General features: G+C 41.8%; 1 protein-coding gene across 1 annotated transcript; it reads right to left on the bottom strand.

Annotated features, from left to right (window-relative positions):
• Nucleotides 1-430: 430 nt before the first annotated feature.
• frk (fyn-related Src family tyrosine kinase) lies at nucleotides 431-21,600 on the bottom strand. Its single transcript, XM_074685220.1, has 8 exons — nucleotides 20,911-21,600; nucleotides 16,285-16,406; nucleotides 12,629-12,792; nucleotides 12,369-12,537; nucleotides 10,446-10,604; nucleotides 8,872-9,053; nucleotides 5,287-5,452; nucleotides 431-2,622 (listed from the first exon to the last, which is right to left on the bottom strand). The coding sequence occupies exons 1-8, from the start codon at nucleotides 21,312-21,314 to the stop codon at nucleotides 2,414-2,416; spliced, it is 1,575 nt and encodes a 524-aa protein (XP_074541321.1). The 5' UTR covers nucleotides 21,315-21,600; the 3' UTR covers nucleotides 431-2,413.
• Nucleotides 21,601-22,629: the final 1,029 nt, after the last annotated feature.

Consider the following 22,629-nt stretch of genomic DNA (forward strand, 5'->3'; position numbering starts at 1 on the left):
ACCTAATTACCTAATATGGTGGCCAGTGAGTGTACGTATGTATATATATGTGTGTACACACACACACACACACACGCGCACACACACACACACACACACACACACACACACACACACACACACACACACACACACACACACACACACACACATATATATATATATATATATATATATATATATATATATGTGTGTGTGTGTAAGTATGTGTGTAAATATATATATGACCCTGATCGTCATAAAAGTCTAAATTCCCAGTGGTTAACAAAATAGAGAATGTCACCTTCAGAGCTGTCACGCTGAGTGTTATGCCTTTAACTTCTCATGTCTGCACAAACAAAACAAGTCAACCACAGTAAAAGGAAATAAAAAGTGTTTAATAAATATAATGCATAATTATGGAATACTACCAACTGATCATATAAACACACTTAATAAGATTTGTTAAGACACTTAAAGATCAAATTAAATCATCAAACCCTGACAAAATTCTCCAGGTAAAGGCAGAACGAGCAGGATTTCCTTCATGTCTTCATCACTTCATGATGGCACTTCTGCCCTGACACATCGATTAGCATCCTCAGACCTGAGAGCAGCTCTGCAGCCTCAAACTTAAACCATAAAAAGTAAAGTTTAAGTCACATTGTTCAGTCACGATAGCACACACTGAGTTCATCATGAATTCATATGAAAAACAGATGAACTGAACATGAACCAGCTCAGGAGGAAGCGGTGTCAGCTCTGAGGGTGTCATGATGTACAGCAAAATAGCTTCTGTGGAGGTCAGCTGTTGCTCCTGTAACTAACCTAATCAGGGAACAGAGCATTAACTCAGGGGGGCTCCAGTGTTATTTACAGTGACTGCACCCTGACAGGCTCTGATTCTGATCTTCAGCCCGACAATATCTCTGCAGAACTCAACCTGTGGTCCAGGTAACATCTCTGTCTTTTGCCAGGGATTGGTTGTATGACTGGGACATTCACAGTCAGTGGTTCTTTAGTCTCAGAGCTGACTGAGGAGAAGTACCGAAACCCACATCAGGGACTTCTTCATTTCCATCTTAAAATATGCCACAAGGTCCTCAGGCCCTGAAGAAATCAGTATCCTTTTACTCGTCATTTTCTCTATCTGATCACAGCACAGTGATGATTGTGCAGCTTGTTAAAGGGAGTTAGGCCATGAATAACTGCAGATAGGATCAACCTGAATGTGAAACTGAGCTTATTAGAGAAACAGAAACACTGATCTTAATTTTAGTGTATCCGATATAGAAAAGAGCTTCACCCAAATGTCAGAAAGTCACTTTGTTTTCACTACTTCTATCTGCGTCCCTCCAGCTGCAGCATTGTCATCAGCTGTTCAGGTCTGACAAGGACATGCTGTTTGCTGAGGACACATGAGGACGACTGTATGAAGCAGAGTTCACAGAGGAAGGAGACTCAGTTCACAAAAGAAAGAAACAGAGCAGCAGAGATCCCAGGTGAGCTCCTGCTGTCGGGGGGTTCAGTCCCTCACATACTGCCACAGTCTGCGCCACCCACCATCCAGAGTTCCATCTTCACTGAACGCCAAGTCTTCATCAGAAAACCAGAGGAGCTTAGTGGGAGTGAGTCCTTCAACTCATGTTTCACACTATGTGATAACCTTTTTAACATACACTGTGCTATCTGCTGAAGGGGAAGACTGAGACATGAGAACAGCTAATGTCAAACTAAACTAAAATATTTGATCCTTTATTGGTGACACTCTTCTGTAGACAATGGCAGTTAGACTGAACTAAGGTTCCAACTTCCAACGGATCTTTCGTATCCATACTTTGATCATCTCTGGAGATATGTGTCAGTGGTTTGTGTGCACATATTTGCTCTGTGGTCAGTCAAGCAAATGATTTAAAAAGACACTTCAGTTCAGTTCAAAGCTCAATGTTTGTCTGGAGGTGCAGGAGTTCTGAAAAACCTGGAATGGGCTCAGAAAGACGCTGTCACTCACTCACTCTCGATCAATAACACAAGTTGTGGAACAGAAGGCTCTGTAGGAACTTGTTGGTGAACATGAGTCACTCGCCGTCTCAGGTAGGAACTGGGCAGATCGCCAGTGGAAAGAATGATCGCGATGTGGAGCTCCAGAAGAACTGGTTCATCCAGACGGACAGATAGTAGCTTTGTGTCTCTGCTGAAAGACGCCTCATCCAGTCTGGTGAGCTTTAGGTGAGACTGTCAGCCTGGCAGAAAGAGCATGAAGCAAACTTGGTATGTTCTAACTGAAAGAGCTCACTGCAGCCACAGCATCCCATCAGCCACTTTTCAGATCAGTCCTTTCAGAGCCTTCATCTGACTGCAGAGGGGAATCACACTTTATTTTAGAGAGCAGGATATCATAGGATGTGTCTGTCTTAGTCCACGGCCCAGGGAGCTAGAAACGAGCAGCATCATCATATGTGGTGATATCCATGTCAAAGTAGTCCTCCAGCTTCCACTGCAGGGTCTCAAACGTGGGTCGATCGTACTCGTTCTCCTTCCAGCAGTCCATCATAATATCGTGCATGATTCTGGGACAGCCGGGGGGGCACGGCATCCGGTAGCCCTGAGTAATCCTGTGGACCACCTGCATGTTGGTCATGGCTGCAAGGAGCACAGAAAGAGGTCCAGGTTATTTTAATATTCCATCAGTCAGACTTTATTTACAAAGCACTGTTCATTAGGGCTGAACAAGTTTGGAAAATAATCTAACTGCGGTTTTTATTGGACCAAAAAAGCATTTTTGCACTTTTTTTCTTCTGCTTTATTCACGAAACACAAGCAATAAATCATTCTTTGACCAACATGACAAAGGATACTGTTGACATATAAACAATTCTTACCTATAGGCCTGGTCTACATGCTATGAAGAAATGAGATGAATTGATACAAGTAATATATTTTCAACTATAACTATCATAGCAGAATATTGACTGATTGGTTTAACTTCAAGCCTTGTAGACATTGAATGTAACTATGATAAATTACCTTAAACGCAGAATGCACTTACTTATCAAATGAAAAGGAAACATGTTGTGAATGTTTATATAAATATTACATGTAATGTTAAAATCTTACAGATCTCTCATCAGTAACAAAACAAAAAACTAAAATGAAGAAATATATAAATACAAACAAAGTTTTTGCCCAACCACTGAAACATGTAAACATGTGTGGATTATACATTTCAATTTCAAAAAAGAAAAAGGAACACCGTGAAATTTTACTGAGCTCCAGTTGTCAGTCAGAGTAACAAAATTTACATGGTTGAATGTTTGTTGAAGACTGTATTTAGGAAAGTGGATATAATTTAGGACAGAGGCGTATTTTGTCCCTGACTGTCCAAGGTTTTTTATTGCTGTTCAATGCTCTTCTTTCTGTGATCATATTAAAAAACATAAAAATAAAAAAACTTTGATCAAAGTAAATAAATAAATAAATGAGCAGAAAGAAGAGCTTGAACTTGTGTCTGCATTGGCTTTTGGAGAAACTTGCAAACTTCAATGATGTTCTTCAAGTGATAAAAATCTGTTTTCAACAGGCTAGGTGCTGCCCAAGTAGCTGCCTGTTGCAGTAGCTCTCTCTTCTTTGTCTGTTTCTTGTAATTTTTTTTGTCTCTTTATCGTCATCTTTGTATTTGGAGTGGATCGTCACTTTGTATGGTTCATTGTTGGTCATGGACACCAAACTTTTTGTGGCTTCAGTGATATTTTTACTACTTTTCTCCTGTGTTTGTCTGGAGATCCTACATGTAACCATGGCTGCATTGTTTCCATGTGAAATTAGCTGTTAGCAGCCTGTAGCATGTCAATGCTAACTAGTGTAAGACTTGATGATTTCCCTCAAGGTGAGGAGGAGGTGGTGAGGACGACGTGCTGGTTCTCGGGTGTGAGCTGGGAGGTGACGACGTGGACCAGTCCTTCCACCCATCGTTGTTGGGAACGTGGGATCTATCTCCGGTGGGATGGACGAGCTAGCCGCGCTAGCCCAGCGGCAGAGGGGCTGCCGGAGGGCAGAGTGGCATCGGACGTGGCTGACGGAGCTGACATTGGACGCCGGCGCCACATTGGAGGAGCTTCGCCTGCTGTGGGCAGACAAAATCCAGGAGACAGAGACTGAACAGACTGCTGGGGAGGATCAGTCCTGGACCCTGTGGAGGTGGAGACTGGCTGGGCTGGAGAGTGGTGGACGGGATGTCGTCGTCTATTTTCTTCTGGACCTTTTTGCACTTTCTATACACTTTCTTACTTTTGTTTTCTTGATTGCTGCTGTGACTCCTAAATTTTCCCTCGGGGGTAAATAAAGTATTTTCTATTTTCTATTTTCTACTTCTGTTAAAAGTGCGGCTCAAAACTAAGATCGGAATCAAGTGTTACACCACAATTCTGCTGACCTTCTAGCATGATGTGAGAGCTGCCACTTAAAGTTTGGTGTTCACTTTCTCTCTCTGAGCCCAAGAACCAACAGCTAAAACTAACACTTCAGGAGCTTTGAGATTTCCACATGAAATGTTGCATGAGGTGATAGGTCACAAACTGCAGGCCAACCCGGCAGCCAGTGATGCTGAGCCTTTACAGGGAGACACAGGGTGAATCCCAAAGTTCCATCCTTCCTTCCTTCACTTGTGTTGTTCTCTTATGTCTCTCTATGTCTCAGCCCCTCCCTCCAGAGATGATGGAGAGATGAAGGAAATGAAGAAAGGAGAGAGGAATCGAGGAGATTTGTTTTTCGAGAAATGAGTTGTCCTCTCCACCGGAGTGTCACACGAAGCGACGTGTTTCAGTGATGTCGGCATCAGCTGATCACCTCTGGATCATCTGTCAGTCAGCTCTAGCAGCTGTTTGTGTGTCTGCACATGTGCGCTGTAATAACTTTACTAAAACATAAACAGTAACAGATTTGTCTGTTCCTTGATCCTGTTCAACAAACACGTTACCATGAAGAAAACCTGTTCTCTGTTTATTCTGTGTGCCGTTTGGAAGCACATGGATCACTTTACCGGTAAAATGCCTCATTATTGGATTATTTATGAATTATTTCGCATTTTTATAGAGCCTGATCGATCATCTGATCTTGAACTCTGAATCTAGCTCAAAAACAGTTTCAAAGTGGAGGTCTATCTGCTCAGACTATGCTCTGCTGGCTGCTCTAGGTCTGTGTCACCTTGACAGGAAATAACCACACACAGTAATACCACAAGATCCCATGACAAGAGATCCAGACACACACACACACCCCTCATTAGAACATCACTGATTGAGGTCTTACATGGGTACGGCATCTGTCCAAATGTCATGATCTCATACAGCAGAATCCCAAAGGACCAAATGTCAGACTTGATGCTGAACCTGTTGTCCTGGATGGCCTCTGGAGCGGTCCACTTCACAGGGAATTTAGTTCCTTCTTTGGCCTCGTAGACGTTTTCACTTTCTCTCTACACATAGGACAAAACACAAAAAGACACATTTTACAGCAAGTCACGCAGTTTGAGTGTTAACAGCTGATCAGAAAACACACAGACTGATAACTAATGGTAACCTCTGGTCTAAGAATATGAGACAATGCGGAAGTGCTGAAATCTGCTGTTTCTTGAATGTCTGCTTGAGGCTGGCTCTGGAAGTACTGGAAGTCACATACACACCAAGCCAAAAAAAGCCATTTTCAAAGCAGAAATTAACCTATTCACAGCCTGGTTCAAAAAAAGTCTCCTGTCTGAGTCACTAATTTTACTACCAGCACCCACTGTAAGGAGGATGACTGTTTTTCAAACTCGGCCGTTCAGAGGATATTAAGATCACAAGCTCCCCCAATCAGAGGCACAGCGCAGGGTCATGTGACCAACCAGCGCCCTATAGCTGTATACGAACCCCTTGCTACTACCAATATAGCCTTGATAGCCGATGTGCTTCATTTACTGTTTCAGAAACAGACAGGTGACGTCAGGGACGCTACGTCCATGTTTTATACAGTCTATGCCAGCGTTACCCAATCCTGGTCCTGGGGACCCCCTGCCCTGCATGTTTTAGATGTTACCCCACTCCAGCACACCTGATTCAAATGAATGGCTCGTTATCAGGCTCCAGCAGAGCTTGATGACGAGCTGATCATTTGAATCAGGTGTGTTGGAGTCTTGAACATAAAAAACATGCAGGGCAGGGGGTCCCCAGGACCAGGATTGGGTAACACTGGTCTATGCTGATAACACGCAGACATAACCTTCTCAGGTCAATCAGGGACATTTTTGTTCTTTCAGGTCATTTATTGCTCAGTTTTTGGCTGTAATGTTGGTAATGATAATCCACATGGAATGATGTTTTGTGAGGTTTTTCCATAAATATCTTAAAATTGATTTTTTTTAAATCTAAGGTCAAAGACACACTGGTGTGGGCGGGGGGTTGGGGGGGGTGGGGGACTTATGACTCTTTGAAGTAAATACAAGAAAAGAATGTCCTCTAACAAAATTTACAAACAAAAATCTAAAAAATCACAACAGATTTATATATATTTTTATGTCTTTGCTCAAATCTTTCATCCAACTTCAGTCCTAATTGAATACACCAAATATTTAATCATCTTTATTATTTTAACCCTTTAAATGCTCCTTTGATTACATGAAGTCACAGTTTTTATCAAAGACACCACGAGACAGGTTATTTTCATACAATAAATGTTGGAGGGCTGGAGATTTTTTTTTAAGTATCAGGCTTTAACAAACATAAGTTTATTAAAAAAAAAAAACTGGTTTAGATGCCTTGTTAATACTATTATAAGGCCCTGTTTTTGCAGTGTCAGATTCTTCTTTTCTACCCTTTTAGATGATAAGAGGACAAAAATGTTCATATGGTCCAATTATAACCAAAACTTTTATAAGCACATTAATTCCACAGATTAATCCTGCATTCTCTATGTTCAGGGTTTAATTTTGGAGAAAAGAAGCTCATTTTTTGTATTTTTACCGTTTACAGTGAGGTGGGACATTTCTTAATGGTTTAAACGGCTTTAAAAATACAAATGGGCATTTAAAGGATTAAAATAATAAAAATAAGGAAAAAAATGTTTTCTTGATTAGGACTGAAGTCAACTGAAAGATCTGAGGAAACAAAAGGTGCAAATATTAATCTATTCTGTTTATATTACAGTTTTTGGTAGTGGACATTTTTGTCCCTTAATGTTCTCAGAGGATCATAAGTAAGACTTTGACACTGCAGAAAAAATTTAAAAAATGCATATAATTACATTTTATTACAGATCTTGTGTTTCTTCAAGTCTGAGCTCAAATAAAGAACCCCAGCCCTCCATTTATTATTTGATTATACCTTATTATTGTTTTGTTTTTTTTGCTTTTTTTTCCAAAATAAAAATAAAAAATAAAAAAGGTGACATCATGTAATCAAATTGGTAATTTAAAGGGTTAAAATATTTAAAAAAAAATATTTGGTGTCTCTGATACCAGGTGAAAATGTTTGTCCCTGTAGATAAAATAATCAAACGAGGGGAACTGAGGAGGATCCCACAGTGCTGCATGAGAGAGACTTTTAGTGTGTCCCAAATCGCATACTTCCATACTGTGTACTCAAAATTTTCAAATTGAGTGTACTAAGCATACTACATACTCATTGGCTTAGTGCGCAAATTTTGAGGGTGTAGTGCTGTCCCAAATCGCATACTGCCGAGCGCCGTACTTACCGGGAATGATGACATGATGTCGACCTCTTCTTCTTCTACATCTAATTTTGACAGTTTCCGCCAAGCACCGCCACTATTTGCCAGCGAATTTTCAAAGCCTTTTCAGTAGTATATTAAACACAGCTAATAACTTGATCAGCGGTGTAGAGTTTATTAATGGGGGTTGGTGCAGCTGACTGAAGCTACCGAGAGAGCTACGCTGAGCACTGCGGCAGTCAAAATACATCCACAAATTAAATGTCTGAGTGGTGCTTCTGGTCATGTACTCACTGTACAGGGTCTAACTCGCTTGTTATTATATTTACCTGGTTCACCGGGTAATGCTAGGGCCCCGGTAACTGTTAGCCCAATGAGCTTTAGCATTCGAGATAGCTGTTAGCTCAACTAGCATTAACATAGCCCAGTGTTTCTCAATCCTGGTCCTGGGGACCCCCTGCCCCGCATGTTTTAGATGTTACCTCACTCCAGCACACCTGATTCAAATGATCAGCTCGTTATCAGGCTCGAGCAGAGCTTGATGACGAGCTGATCATTTGAATCAGGTGTGTTGGAGTGAGGTAACATCTAAAACATGCAGGGCAGGGGGTCCCCAGGACCAGATTTGAGAAACACTGGCATAGCCTATCATTCGCAGAACAAAACAAACAAAAACAAGTTACACCACATACACAACGTCAACAGCTGATGGTGCTTGGTGGAAACAACACGTGTAAAAAACAACATCAATAAGTTACATTTATACATTGCTGCCAGAGGAGGAAATGAGTGCGTGAAGTGTCCACAGCTGCATACTCAAAATCCGGGCCGATTTGAGTACATCATCCTGGTACTTTTGCATACTCATTTTTCGCATACTATGCATACTGTTTTTCATTTTGACGCAGTATACTCAAAATTTGAGTATTTGAGTATGGAAGTATGCGATTTGGGACGCACTATTTGTCTACAGGTAGGGAGATATAAACACCTGTGCCTGATGTCACACGGGTGTGGACAGGTGTTGGAGGAAGGTTCAGGTGATAACCCTGTGCACTCAGTACCAGGAGGGTAGATCAGTGTGTGTGTAATTATGTGAGGATGAATTATGTGAGGATGCTGCTGCTTTAGTTTCTCTGTGAGGCAGCGAGTACATCAGAGCCAGCACAGTAACTCTTTCATGTCTCTCACCATGAAGACCCGGGCCAGGCCGAAGTCAGCCACCTTGCAGATGTTGTTGTCTCCCACCAGCACATTCCTGGCTGCCAGGTCTCTGTGGATGTAGTTCTGTAACTCCAGGAAGGCCATACCTGAGGCCACCTGAGCGGCCATCTCGATCTGGTCAGAGAGCCTGAGCTTGGCGCCCTTATCACCTGTGAAAGGAGTTAAAAAAGGTCAATAACCAGTCCATCATCATCCTGTGTGTTTTATGTATTAGAGCAGATGTTTCTTTAAAGCTCATGTGAAGAACTATTGGTTCGTGCTGATTTTGGCTATGCACAGAGCAGCTCCTTTTATCTCCTAAGGCCTGGACATTCTGACATTATGGAGAGGTGGATCAGTCGACCTACACACTAGCCACGTTTACATGCAGACTTTTTTCTCATTTGGATTATAATCATTCCGATTGAAGCTCTCAGGCAAACTGTTTACATGTCAAGCGATCTAATCCGATCTGGTGTTTGCATGTGCCATATTTTTTGTGGACTTTTTAAAATAGTTCAGTATCTCTTGTTTTCCTACCGTCTAAGCGTGCGACAATGTCTAGTTCTTTGAGAGTTTGTATTAAAAACAAACTTTCCGATGCAGACCAGTGCTGTGTGCTCTGTTTGGAAGCCGCCATGTTTCCATGTGAGTAAACGTCATACGTCACTGCTTGTTTATGTCAGGACAGAGCGGACGCAGACAGAACCCAGCCTGACAACTTTCTCATTGACCGTTTACAGGATTTTGCTTTTAATCGGAATGGGAAAAGGGAAATTCTACCCCTGTGCATTGGAATGAAATTCCAATGGGATTCGGCCTGTTTATTCCGAATGAGGTGTTTATATGGAGCATTTTCATTCCATTTGGGCTTCTCACCCGATTCTATTCTGAATATTTGGCTCCATGTAAACACGGCTATTGACTCAGTGACCAGGCTTACCAGAGCCCCCTGTGGCTAAAATAGCACTGCTGACCTCTTTGAGCTTGTACTGTTGAAATCTCCTTGTAATTTGATACAGTTCGCTAGTTCATTTCAGTGGCATGATTAACACATTGTAAGGTGAAATGGACCTCAGGTCACCATCGGCTCCAGGGCTGGACTTTGGACATGCCTGGATTTGATGCTAGAGGATGAAACTAGTGCCAAGTTATTTGTCTTTTCACATCAGAGTGTCTGTCGTCCTGTAGCCAAAAATGTTCACAGAGCTCAGAGTTTGACACACAGTTTTCCTCTTTTATGGCAGAAACTAAAATACCCCCTTTATCAATTAAATCTCATCACAGTGTAACCTTTGGGAGCATGCTATGACACTGGTTTAATAAACAGACGACCCTCTGGCAGTGGATGGGAAAATAAGACAGTGAAATTAATGATGTAGGGCAAAGTTCAGATCAGTACCTGCAGGATATTAAATGCTTTTGTTTCTCTGGTCACCTGATCTCAGAGTCAGGTAGGGGGATTGTTGCCTCAGAGCAGCAGCGGCAGCAGCTGCACCAGGCTCAGACCGGATCAAAAAGTCTCTCATTATCACACCAGTGGTAAAAGTGAATCATCTTACTCTGCAGGTACTCCAGCAGGCTGCCGTTGCTCATCAGCTCAGTGATAATGTAGATGGGCTCCTCCATGGTGCACACGGCGTACAGCTGGATCAGCTTGGGGTGCCGCAGCCTCTTCATGAGCTGGGCCTCTCTCAAGAAGTCTTCAGGGTCCATGGTGCCTGCAAAAGGAGGGGCAAAATGAACAAGAATAAACTCAATATCTTAGCCTGTAGCTATAAGCTATCAGAAGATCAAAGAAATGTAGTCTGAAAAATGTGAGATCACATGTACAAAATGATTTTGATGATGCTACACTTCTACTGAGTGAAGTTATTTTTTATTTTTTTAATTTAACAAAAAAGCTTTTTTTCTTTCATCTGAGGGAGTGATGGGAGGCACGTTTTCAGCATGATGACAACTCAGGTGTAATAGCAGCCAGCGACACAAATGTAAAGAACAGAGGGGAGAGAAGAGAGATGTGTGCTTTCTAGCAGGAGATACAGTCACTGTTTGGAGTTTGTGTCAGGTAAAGATGACAGTATTAAGGTTTGTTGTACACTCAGTGCTGGCAGTTTCCTGAAGATTCTTTACTGAAACATTTAGGAATCTTTTTGAGAGAAATCAGCACACTGCGGCCATTAACGTTTGAGAAGTTATTTGACTTTTACCTGGGGAAAGGTGAGTCCTGTCTTTCACCATAACTCCCTCTATTCCAAGAGCTGAACCCTCTGTTTAGCACAAATCCATCCATTAAGGAGCAGAACAACATAACGTAGGCTACAACGAGGCACTTGGTGACAAGCAGGGGCGTGCCCATACTTTTTAGACTGGGGTGCCCCGAGCAGGGTACTGATGATTATGTGAGCTGACTGTAATAACATTTATTTTTGCTTATTGTATTACAAATACAGGATCAACAGAACATAGACTAGACTTAAACAAAGCATTTAAAAAATTATTCAAAGCTGAAATTTAACAGAACAGTGCAGTAATGCACCAAAAATAGTACAATAGAAGCTTTCTTCAGTTGTATTTCAAAATTCAAAACGTATAAAATAAATATTTTTGTTTTTAATTGTAAAGTACACATTACACAACTACCAATGTCTAAATGTTACTTTAAAACAAAACATGTAGACTCATTATTCATTATCGCAACCCCACAATTTTGCCGATATCATGCAGCTGCAGGTGATGTCGACAGCTGCTGAATGTAACTAATAAAGTAACTTGTAATCTAACTTAGTCACTTTTAAAATCAAGTAATCAGTAAAGTAATTGAGTAACTTTTTAAAGGAGTAATCAGTAATCAGATTACTTTTTCAAGGTAACAACACTGCTCTGCATAGAAGACAGTGCAAGTTCCCCAGCGCTGAGGACGGCTTGTTTAGAGTATGTCTGAATCCATTTGTAGTACTCAGTTTACCTTGCTGTGATTGCAGAGAGTTGTCTATTTGTAAAAGCAACATTCCACTGATGAGTTATTGACTGGAAAAAGACGAATCCGTGAATACCAAAAAACAAATTCCCAGTTTCTTAGCCAACTTTCTAATTCCTTATTTGTGAAACCTAAACTTAAGTATAACTTCACAAGATGCTCCCCGGTCCCCATCTTTGTACAGGCGCTCTCCTGATAGAGTAAAGCTACAGAGTTAAATTCATGACTTTAATCTCGTGAATTTCCTTTTTTGACATGGCCTCATCTTCCGTCACAAAGGAATAGTTCAATCTGTGTCCAAACAGCTATACTTTTTAAACAAAGTTTTTGTATTTTGGATAGATTTTGTGCAGTCAGTGTGCATCCGTCACATGTTCAGGTAGTGTGAAAAGCTTCAGCTAACCCTATCTTAAATCATTTGTTTAATCAAACAGAGCCAACAGTCCTTTCTTTATCTGATCTTTCTCATCATTTCTTTCTTACTGGTCCTGGAGGATCAGCGTACCAGACTTCAGGGTCTTCACTGCAACAGCCGTAGTCTCGTTCCACAAACCCTCAAACACCTCCCCAAACTGCCCAGCTCCCAGCTTCCTCAGCAGGCGGATGGACTTGCGGTCGATCTCCCACTGGTCCACGGTGTTGTAGGACAGACCATGAGTCTGTGGAGCCTCCATCTACACAGACAGAGTGAGCTATGGTGAACTAACATGTCACACAGACTTCAGAGTATGTAACGGTGAATTAATGAAAAGAGTTTGGTTTTACCCTCATGCACGGTTCACCCAGACACACACACAGGCCATCAGCCTGTGTGGAGTAATGCTCCACCAGCTCTTTGAGTGTCGGGAAGGTCCGAGTCCTGGACACGTAGTAGTGTCCGTTCTCCAGTTTTTTCAGCTTGTAGTGCTTCACCCTCCCATTGTCCAGCACTGGAAGACAAAGCAGGGTGAAATCCAAGAGTCAGAATCTGTATTTTCAGAGGTGCAGATGGCCTGGTGGTCGAGGTCATGCCCCATGAGTTTTGCCCTTGAGCGGGTAGCTTGGGTTTGAATCTTGCCTGTGGCGTTTCCCCTATGTCATTCCCCACTCTCACCCTGTTTCCTGCTCTACCCACTGTCCTGACCTCTCTCACTGCAAAAACCTGAAATCTTATCAAGTGTTTTTGTCTTATTCAGCGTAAAAATGGTCTTATTATACTGATATGAACCACATTCATCTGACCAATCCAGAAAAATAGCTTTTAAGTTATGCAAAGACATTCGAAGCACATCAGCTGGCATGGCCATATTGGATGTGGGGCAGGCTATGGGGCGTCTGTCAGCCAAGTGACCTGGGCTGTGCCTCTGATTGGCTGAGTTAGAAAAAAAAATCACCCCTGTACAGTGTGTGCTGGTAGCAAACCAGCGATTCAGACAGAGATGTTTTTTGAACCAGGCTGTAAATATATTTATTTCTGCTGTGTAAACAGCTTTTTTTTGTTTGGTGTGTATGCGTAGCAGCTTTGCCCTTTGGGTTTTTTGCGCGGGGCTGGTAGTGTTGTGGTGCACGCGGTTGGAGCTTTGATTGGGAGCATGGCCGTGGTTGCAGTAGGGTTGCTAGCGTGCTAGTCGCTTTGCCGGGCCAGCGGTTAGTCGTGCGTAAATACCTGCCACAAGTCACTGCATAAAGAGTGGAAGAGAGTTTAGATAGGTGGGTCTGTGTCGTAGAAAGTGGGGAAAATCAACGCCAGGGCAAGGATTGTTCCTCTTGTTACGCCCAGGTGACTGTCTCTGTGTCTGCTGGTTCCCCTGTTGGTAGGTTCTCAAATTGTTGCCAAGGTAATTTGGATGTAAGTATGTCTGATATTGAAGATTTTCTTGCTGATCCCTCTTTAGAGATTCTGGATAAATGTTTAAAGGAGCAGTTGCTCTTAATTGCTCAACATTATTCTGTTACAGTTGTTGGAGACAAGTGAATCAAAGAAAATATTAGATCAGCTGTACAGTCCAAGTTGCTTGCAGACGGGATCATGTCAGGAGGTAAACAACCATCATCTCTGCTTGCAGCGCAGTTTCAGACTCATGGTTTCACTTTTGAGCAGCAAAAGGAAATCTTGTTACTGCAGTTAGAACATGACACAATGAAACATGAGCGAGAGATTAAAAAGCAGCTGGAAGTAGAGCAGATCTGTCATGAGTCTGAGGAAGCGAGGACAGATTTGGAGGGACTCTGCTTGTCTGTGGCAAAGGATGGCCTGTTATCCGGTGAGCGCGCACAGTTGTCACGTTCCTCCATGGGCCACTTTGATGTTAACAATCTGCGGCTTTTACCACCATCTAACTAAAAGGATCTGGATATCTTTTTCTTGTTGTTTGAACGGGTGGCTAAAGTGAGAGACTGGCCCGGTGCTGATTGTGCACTGGAAATTGGAAAGGCGCATGAGGCATATTCTGCTTTGTAGTTTTGAGGATAGTTCTTGCTACACCAAAATAAAATCTGCTGTTCTTAAAGTGTATGAACTTGTACCTGAAGCATACAGGCAGCGGTTCAGATCCTGGGAAAAAGAAAGTGATCAGACATATGTGGAGTTTGCTAGAGACTTGTCCATTCATTCTAAGCAATGGTTGTCAGCGCTTCAAGTTACAACTTTTGATGTTCTCTGTGATCGGATGATTCTGGAGCAGTTTAAAAAATGAGGATTTTCAATAAACAGTCCTTTACAGCTGCAATTAAAGTGTCCTTCCTGTTTTTGTCAAGGTCCTTGAGCCAGGCTGTGACATGTAAGATAAGACATTTGACTCATTTCTAATCAAAGACGAGTCACATCTTATCTCTGAGTAGAAGCGGAGCTGAATGAGGAAAGAAACTTCAAGAGGAACATTCCTGCTCAACCTGTCTAACCTTACTGTCAATGTAAATGTTCAGTTTAGTGGGAACTATGTGAATCAATCAGATTCAGAATTCTTAGTTAGACCCAGAAGAAAAAGTTTTGCAGTCAACCTGAACATAGTTTAAAAAAATACATATAGAAGGATCATTTGTTGATCAACAACATTGTTCGAGCGTGCAACTCGGGTGCAGAAACACTGCGGAGTATAATGGTTTGTCAACTGATGTGGAGCAGTTAACCACCAAAAAATGTATTTGACTAAATACCAGCACTTATCCAGATGGTAAACAGCTCCCAGGTTTGTGAAATAGCAGTGAGTGGATAGAAGAGATCAGCAAGTGGACTGATATTAGGTGGACAGACGTTTTTAGTGGAGAAATCCAGCAAGTACCCAGAGAGTAATTTATTGGACGTACCAGGATGTAAACATTTGTCAATAAATCAGAAACCCTCTCAAACCAAAAAGAGCACACAGACTGCTAAGTCTGAGACCTGGTTCATTATAAAAGAACCAGAAAACTACGTCCAGAATTAATTATTTACCCACCAACGTCGCTGGTGTTTCATTGTTAAGTGTGACCCTGTTAACTGGTGACTCTCGGCCGTTAATCACTAGCCACATTTACATGGACCCAAATATTCTGCTTGCATTCGGTTTATTTGCACTAACGGAAAGAATTTAACCTTTGTAGACACCTCATTCTGAAAGAAAAGTGCCAATCCGAATAGACATTCAACCGGTTTCACAGGGGTGGAATATTCCTTTCCCCAAACCGATTGAGGTATCATGTATCCACTCAAACGGAAAGTTCTCAGGGTGCATTCTTTTTTTAGCGCATGCTCAGATATGACGTAAGACGCAACTAGAGACATTCCTCAATTTTAAAAATGGCGGCGAGCCGTCAGCACTGGACTGCTGTGGAAAGGTTTTTTTTGATCCAAACTTTGAAAGAACTGAACATAATTTCAAGACTGGACGGACGAAAAACTCGTAATACGGAGTTATTCCAACAAGTGAAAGAAAAACTCTGATAAATCTCGTGATGTTTACGTTTTTCTGCGCGTGGCCCATTGACTATTCTGTTTGATTATAGCGGTGCATGTAGACCAGAGATTGGAATATTCCTCTCCATGTTTACTAGTGTTTTCGGAAAAGTCATTCAGAAAGATTCCATTCGGAAAGACGAAAAAGTCCTTATGTAACCGTGGCTACTGATACTGTCGGCTGAGAGTCACTAGTTAGCATGGTCGCTATTAACTCCAAAACACTGGTTGCTCTGTGAGGGTCAAAACTTGGCACGTATCGTTTCTAAAAACTGGCCACAGAACAACCATACATTTTTATGCTAATAACAGGTTGAATTTAGTGTTCAAAAAATGCTAACTTGTCTGAATGAATGTAGCTAAACGCTGCTTCTGCGGTCAAGATGCGTGCAGATCTTTATGATGACGTAGACTGATAATCCCTCTATACAGTAATACAGCAGAGCAGGATCACAGAGCAGCATCAGATTTAAAGAAAAAAGTTATTTTCCCATCTTCTCTGGTGTACCTGACAGGGACAGCTCTCCTCTCTGACTCTCACAGTCTCTGATGAGGAAGGCTCCATGCTTGTTTCCTCCTGCCAGCAGCATCTTCTCTGCATCCAGTCTCTTCGTTTCTGGAAAATACCATCTGCAAATCAGGGACCAGACAGAAAAACAACAAGCAGGTCAGTCTCTGACAAAAGGAAACAAATCTATGGACAACACAGCTCAAAGGTTCACTCACTTCACTAAATTAGTGACTAATGGTTCATTACAGGCCTACCACTAAAACTCAACATCACAACTTCAATTTCACTCTGTGGCCTTTTAATATTTTCAATCTGTTTCACCTTTAAGGTAGAGTCCGCAGGAATTTCTGTTACTTGTTAGTAAACACAACATTCAAACTTGGCTCCTCCTCCTTGGATCAGTGCCGGCTCCATGCAGGAGCACACACCCACAGCCTGTAGCTGCAGCTGTAGCTGAACACACTCACTAGTCCATCAACCACCTGTAGCATCAAGTTTCCGGTCAGAGTGCACCTGACTTAGCATGTTAGCACAAGCTAATCACCGGGTTATTTGACACATACCTGGTTGGCAGAAAGCCAACACGTGTCACTCCTTGACCCGAGTGAAAGTCAAGCGAAGCTTCATCCTTGTTAAAGAAAAAGCCTTTTTCTGTTTTGCGTTTCGTTTCACTGTGGGTTTTATTCTTCCCCCGAATTATGTCCACTATCGTAGCTGCTCTGATTAGCTTCTTCTACTCACTAATCAGCACACAAAGTCACTTGTGCACTGAGCACTCTGTGAATGGCTGAGGTAACCATGCTTACTCTGCCCAGAACAACATCCAGGCAGAGGAGGGGGTTGAGGCAGACACAGACACACATGTACAGAGGTCCATGGGAGACGAGTGAGCAGGATCATACCTGTAAAAGTTAATATTGTATTTTTTAGTAAAATCCTGCAGACCCTGCATTTAAAGAGGGGGTATTAAGGTTTTCCACATGTTAAACATGGATATTATAAAGTCACAGATTTGTGCAGGTTTTCAAACCTCTACTTATTCATATGTTGTAGGAACCTTGAATCTGTCTGTAAATGGGTCAAAATTCCTCATTCTTAAAATAGCACCAGATCTTCATGAGACTTGATAAGGTCATAGTATAATGACCCTTAATTGGTTCATGACACGTTTAATGGGGTGGACCTAAAACATCAAGGTTAGCTCATATTTCTGCCTCAGACAGGCCTCCAGTGGATTGGCCAATCAGAGGGAAGTGAGTTTGGGGAGCAGGCAGCCTTACAGTGACAGCAGCTAAAACAACAGAGGCTGAAATAAGGGTTTGCTAAAACACCAGGGAGAGAAAAATGTAGATTTATTTTTTTAGCTGCTACTCATGTAAAGATACTATGAGTGGACCATAAAGATTGGCAGCACATCAGATTCATACTTAGTGATGGAACTATGTTAAACTGCATTGTCCCTATTAAATAAATAAATTCAATTCAATTCAATTCAATTCAATTCAATTCAATTATCCTCTCTCTAAATGAATGCATTGAGAAAAAAATACTGATGTTAGGCATAAAACCCCTAGTCAAGTCCTGCAGCTCTGTGCAGTTTGATCATGTTTTGAGTCTGATTGAAGAGGTGAGCTGTCAACATCTCCTCTCTCTGCTGCACAGTGCTGGGCTGTGAGCGCTCATCTCCTCAGGTCTCAAATCTGTCTCCTAACACACCAGATTGACAAATTTAAAATAGGAAAAACTCTTTTGTCAAGGTATGTTTTTTTTTTTTTTTTGGCAGTCATCAATTTTCTCTGATATGTCTTTCTCTACATCTGGTAGTTTAACAGAAACATACTGTCAGATCAATATATAATAAGCTGTGTTGTTTCATGTTATATAATTCATTCTTTCATATCCAGCCTCCAATCACGAGTTTGAGGTTGTGATTCATAGAAACCATGACACCAATGATGCCGAGACTGGTGAAGGGAATCCGTACTATTTTAGTGGGTATGACAGAACGGGAAAAACCAGAGAACAGCTGAGGAGAAACAGGTTTAGCAAGTCTGTAGGCTGAAAATGCATTACAGTTACCTGAAATCCCTTTCCACAACCCTGAAGTCACCCACACGTTATATAAAACCGGTTATTTGTTTTTCAGGAGTCTGGATTGAGTGTGTGAAGGCTTTTTATGACACACTGAATTAGCTGCATGCTGAATGTAGCGGTCCATGAAGTACCAGCCACAGCTTTTGTACACACTGCTGAAAGTGTTTTTGTGGGAATTGTTAACCTGTAAGACCACATTTCCTGGTTGGTGATAACCATGAACCAACCACGTCACTCTGCAGGGAATGCAGTGATTCACCACTCTTAAAACACAGCTCATTACATTTACATATCGAAAGTTGACTTTCAAAAGCACTTTAAAAAATAAACACTGAACCAAGTGGCAATCTCTGGTCTAAGAATATGAGGCAGTGCTAAATTCTGCTGTTTCTCAAGAGTCCAGAAGTACCTGAAGTTACACACATATAATGCCAAAAAAAAGCTGTTTTCACAGCAGAAATTAAAATATTTACAGCCTGGTTAAGAAAATAGTCTCATGTCTGAATTGCTAATTTTTCTAGTCAGGGTGAATTTTTTTCTAACTCTGCAGTTTAGAAGATATTAAGATCATGCGTTTGTCCAATCAGAGGCACAGCTCAGCTCATGTGACTGACAGGAGCCCTACAGCTGTTAGTGTGGAGACTCAAAAAAAGCTTGGTAACACCTGTGCCTGATGAAGAACTACTGAGTGATTTTTTTAATGTTTTTTTTCTTTTTTATTAACAGTTGACTGAACAAATCTATGTCAAAACTCGCTGCTGACTGGATGAGTTAGGAAATGAAATGGCGTGTGGCTCTGAAAAAGGGTGGACACAGAGAAAAACTGGAAGTTCACTGAGGAAAAACCTGGTCCTGACCAGGTTAGCTCCAGAGACTCAGTTGCCAGAGTAACAGACACAGAGTTTTAGTTCCACCTCTTTGTGAAACAGGCTTGAGTTAACCCTCTTTCTCAGGTTTGATTAACCTCCCTTTCTGAAACCAAAAACCCAGAGTTTCCCCTATTTCAGAGTTAATAGACTCTGGGTTTTCATTAAACTTGCTTTGTGAAACAGACCCCTGGTCTGGCTCCGCTCATTATGTCCATTTGTCAGGGACGCGAGAAGTCATTTATACCAGGGGGGTTTTGTACGGGTTCTTATTGAGCCTGCAGACAGCTAAATATCCAGACGTTGTGTGCCAACAAATCAAGGTTTATTTCAAACCAATCAAACAAAATATTATTGCACCACAGTCCAGCCTGACAGTCTCTCCGGGTCTCACTCTCTTCTACCCATCTTGACCACAAAGGCACAACCCGACAAGACACAACGTGACGTCTCTGGGAGGTCAGAGGGTCAGAGCGACAAAGAGCGCATTCTATCAGTGTCTGGGAAACACCACTTCCAGCCTCAATGACACTTCAACAACACAAAACAATCAAGATCAAAACCCTGTGTATTATGCAAATCTCATCAATGGCCAATGACCCGTGCACACATTTCAACACAAAATCTAGTACTAATCAAGACCCAATTGTTACAAGCACAGAAAATAAAAGTAAATAAGTTGCACAGGGGCAGTTTGTTTTAATATGTGTGCGGAAAAAAAAAAGCGGTAAAAAAAATTTAAATATAGTTTCCCCCTCCTCCATCTCCAGGGGGTGCTGCAGCACCCTCAGCACCCCACTTCTCGCGTCCCTGCCATTTGTTGTTGTAGTCAAGCTAAATTCAAACTGATTTTGACACATTTTAATTCATTTTGAAAGCTGGATGTTTTAGGTAGTTCCTGTGTACTACTTCCCATCCTGCTTGATTTTTCCTACACTGAACTTATGCGTCACAGCCACTATGTCGGGCAAAAATAGGATGACTGCATATTACCTTTGACAGATTGCCTTGAATGGAAACCTATCTGATTTGGTGCTGTGACGGAGCGGAGATGGACCGGAGACACATATGGTGTATTTCAGCCACGACAAAGGACAGTATGTAAGGACATATGTTGTAACGTGGTGTAGTTTGTCAGTATATTGACCTAAATGGAGATAAAGTTGTCTGTAAGCTGTGTCTGGTTAAACTGACTTAATTACTCTAGCACAGACATGAGGAGGTTAATCTGAGAGGAACACCTGATGCTCAGTTTTCTCAGCTTTCAGAGCGCTCTGATCAATTTACACTAGACAGTGAGTCTAGTTTCTGTCTAAACCCCTTGAAATAATTCACTTTGGATTGTCTGAAACTAAGACAACACTCACTTTCAGGGAAAGCAATTAAAAGTGACATGTCGGCTCAGTTTAAAGCTAAAAATCAGTACAGGCAAGTATGAAAACTTCTGCAGACTAGTTTAGCAGTTAAAGCATGTTGGCTGAAGGGAAGCATTTTCAAAAATTGAAGTGAGGATTCTCAGTGTGGTTTTTAAAGAAGGCATAATTTTTGGACAAACTTCTCTGTGACAGCAGTGTGGTGGCAGGAATGGGCGTCCATACCCGTCCTTAAACAGCACCAGCGCAATGTAACACATTTCAGGTGATGATATCAGTATCAGACTTACGGTTCAGCGTCAATACTCTCCACAGGAGCGACATAATTAGCGGGGATGTATCCCTGTTTGGAGGCTGAGACCCCGGTGAGGGCTTTAGCGAACCACCAGTCCCCTGCGCTCCTATCCAGAGCCTCTAAAGTGTCCCCTGCGTGAAAGCTCAGGTCCTCCTCAGTGCGGGCCGTGTAGTCATACTGAGCGATGTAAAACACGTCCGACCTCGCTGCTGGAAGACTCGGTAAACTTTTAGGGACGTGAGATTCCGGCACAGAGGGTTTACAGTTATTAGAAGGGTCCACAATAATCGTTCTGGGATCGATGTTGCCCCGCTTCTGTCCTTCTTCGGTTCGGTCGGGTTTTTTAAAACATGCCAGGAAACTCTGCCAACACGCAGACATCCTCTTCTGGATCTCCATGTTTGTACCAACAGGCTGGGTGTGCGGCTGTCAATCACAGCATGTCATTCTGCTCCGGGAGAAAAAAAAATAAAACAGGAAATGGTGTGATGATTCCTCGCTTATAATCCGGACTCTGCAAAGGATCCAGGACTCGGACAGCAGGGCTCCTGGTGGACACACCCTGCTCCCTCTCTCTGAAGGTAAAATCTGAAGTTTCCTGTGTTCGGTCTGAGTTTACAGCTCATGTCCCTACGATCCCTCTGCACCAATCACCTGCACCTGCTCAAGAATGGAATGGGGAGAGGCTCGCGTTGTGTGACGTCACGGCCTTAGTTGCCTGTGCAGGAGCAGAACACCTGAGAGCGGGAAACAGGAAACAGCTGAATCCCGTTCCTCCTACCTCGCTCGGCTTGTCCCGCTCCTCTAAGCAAGTTAAGTCGGGGATTGAGCCACGATTTCGGTTGTGGAAGGGCCAGACATATTGTGGCTGGGCCAAAAATGTGTAGATCATTCATTTGGTAAATAAATATTATTGACAATAAACCAATGTCACTATGTGTGGTTTTAAAGCAGATTTTTGCATTTTTTGCATTGTAAGCTGTAAGAGCAAGGACATTAACCATAGTTAAATAAAATAAATAAAAATCTACAGCCTTTCCCAAAATAATGTTCTGGTCCCACCCACATGAAGATGAATGTTTCAACATTATAAGAAAAGTTCAGAGTGGGCTTGGAACCTAAGGGCCCACCCATAATGCTGCCCCTGAGTAAAGCTGAATGACAGGGCATGTATTTTTTTAATTATTATTATTATTTTTTTAATTTTTCTTTTATTAGGGTTATCAACATAGCACATTTCCATTACAATGTACACAATACCCATATTTTTTGTCCCCCCTGAACAGACATGTTAACCCCACTCCCACCAAGATATCAAAATAACAAAAATAATACAAAATAATAAGAATAAAATAAAAACATTGCAAATACTGAGTAAAATAACAGTGAAAATAACTGATAATTCTCATAATAAAAAACACTTAAAAAATAATAATAAAAAAAATAAAATAAAAATGAAAAATAAAAAACTTACAAGACAGCTGAGCACAGAAATAAGATTTGCTCAATGTGATTGTCAAACAGTACATTACTCATCCAAAGACCTAAGAGAGTCAACAAAGGACAAAAAAGGACCCCATATCTTTTTAAAATTGTCAGAGCAACCTCTAACGCTGTATTTAATTTTTTCCAAGTAAAGAAAAGACATGAGGTCCCTCAGCCAAGATTAAGGAGATGGTGGTTTTCGGTCCTTCCAATGAAGTAAAATTCGCCT

This window comes from Halichoeres trimaculatus, unplaced genomic scaffold (genome assembly GCF_033239565.1).
Source record: "Halichoeres trimaculatus isolate MK-OKI-2021-1 unplaced genomic scaffold, fHalTri1.1 fHalTri1_scaffold_13, whole genome shotgun sequence".
Lineage (NCBI taxonomy): Eukaryota > Metazoa > Chordata > Actinopteri > Labriformes > Labridae > Halichoeres > Halichoeres trimaculatus.

What these genes read in the sequence shown, in the direction of transcription:
- frk (XM_074685220.1), bottom strand. Translation starts at nt 21,314, where the DNA reads ATGGAGATCCAGAAGAGGATGTCTGCGTGTTGGCAGAGTTTCCTGGCA. An exon ending in AGGAGAGCTGTCCCTGTCAG is followed by an intron (nt 12,793 to 16,284) that starts GTACACCAGAGA and finishes TTTGTCTTCCAG; the next exon opens with TGCTGGACAATGGGAGGGTG. An exon ending in TGGGTGAACCGTGCATGAGG is followed by an intron (nt 12,538 to 12,628) that starts GTAAAACCAAAC and finishes CTGTCTGTGTAG; the next exon opens with ATGGAGGCTCCACAGACTCA.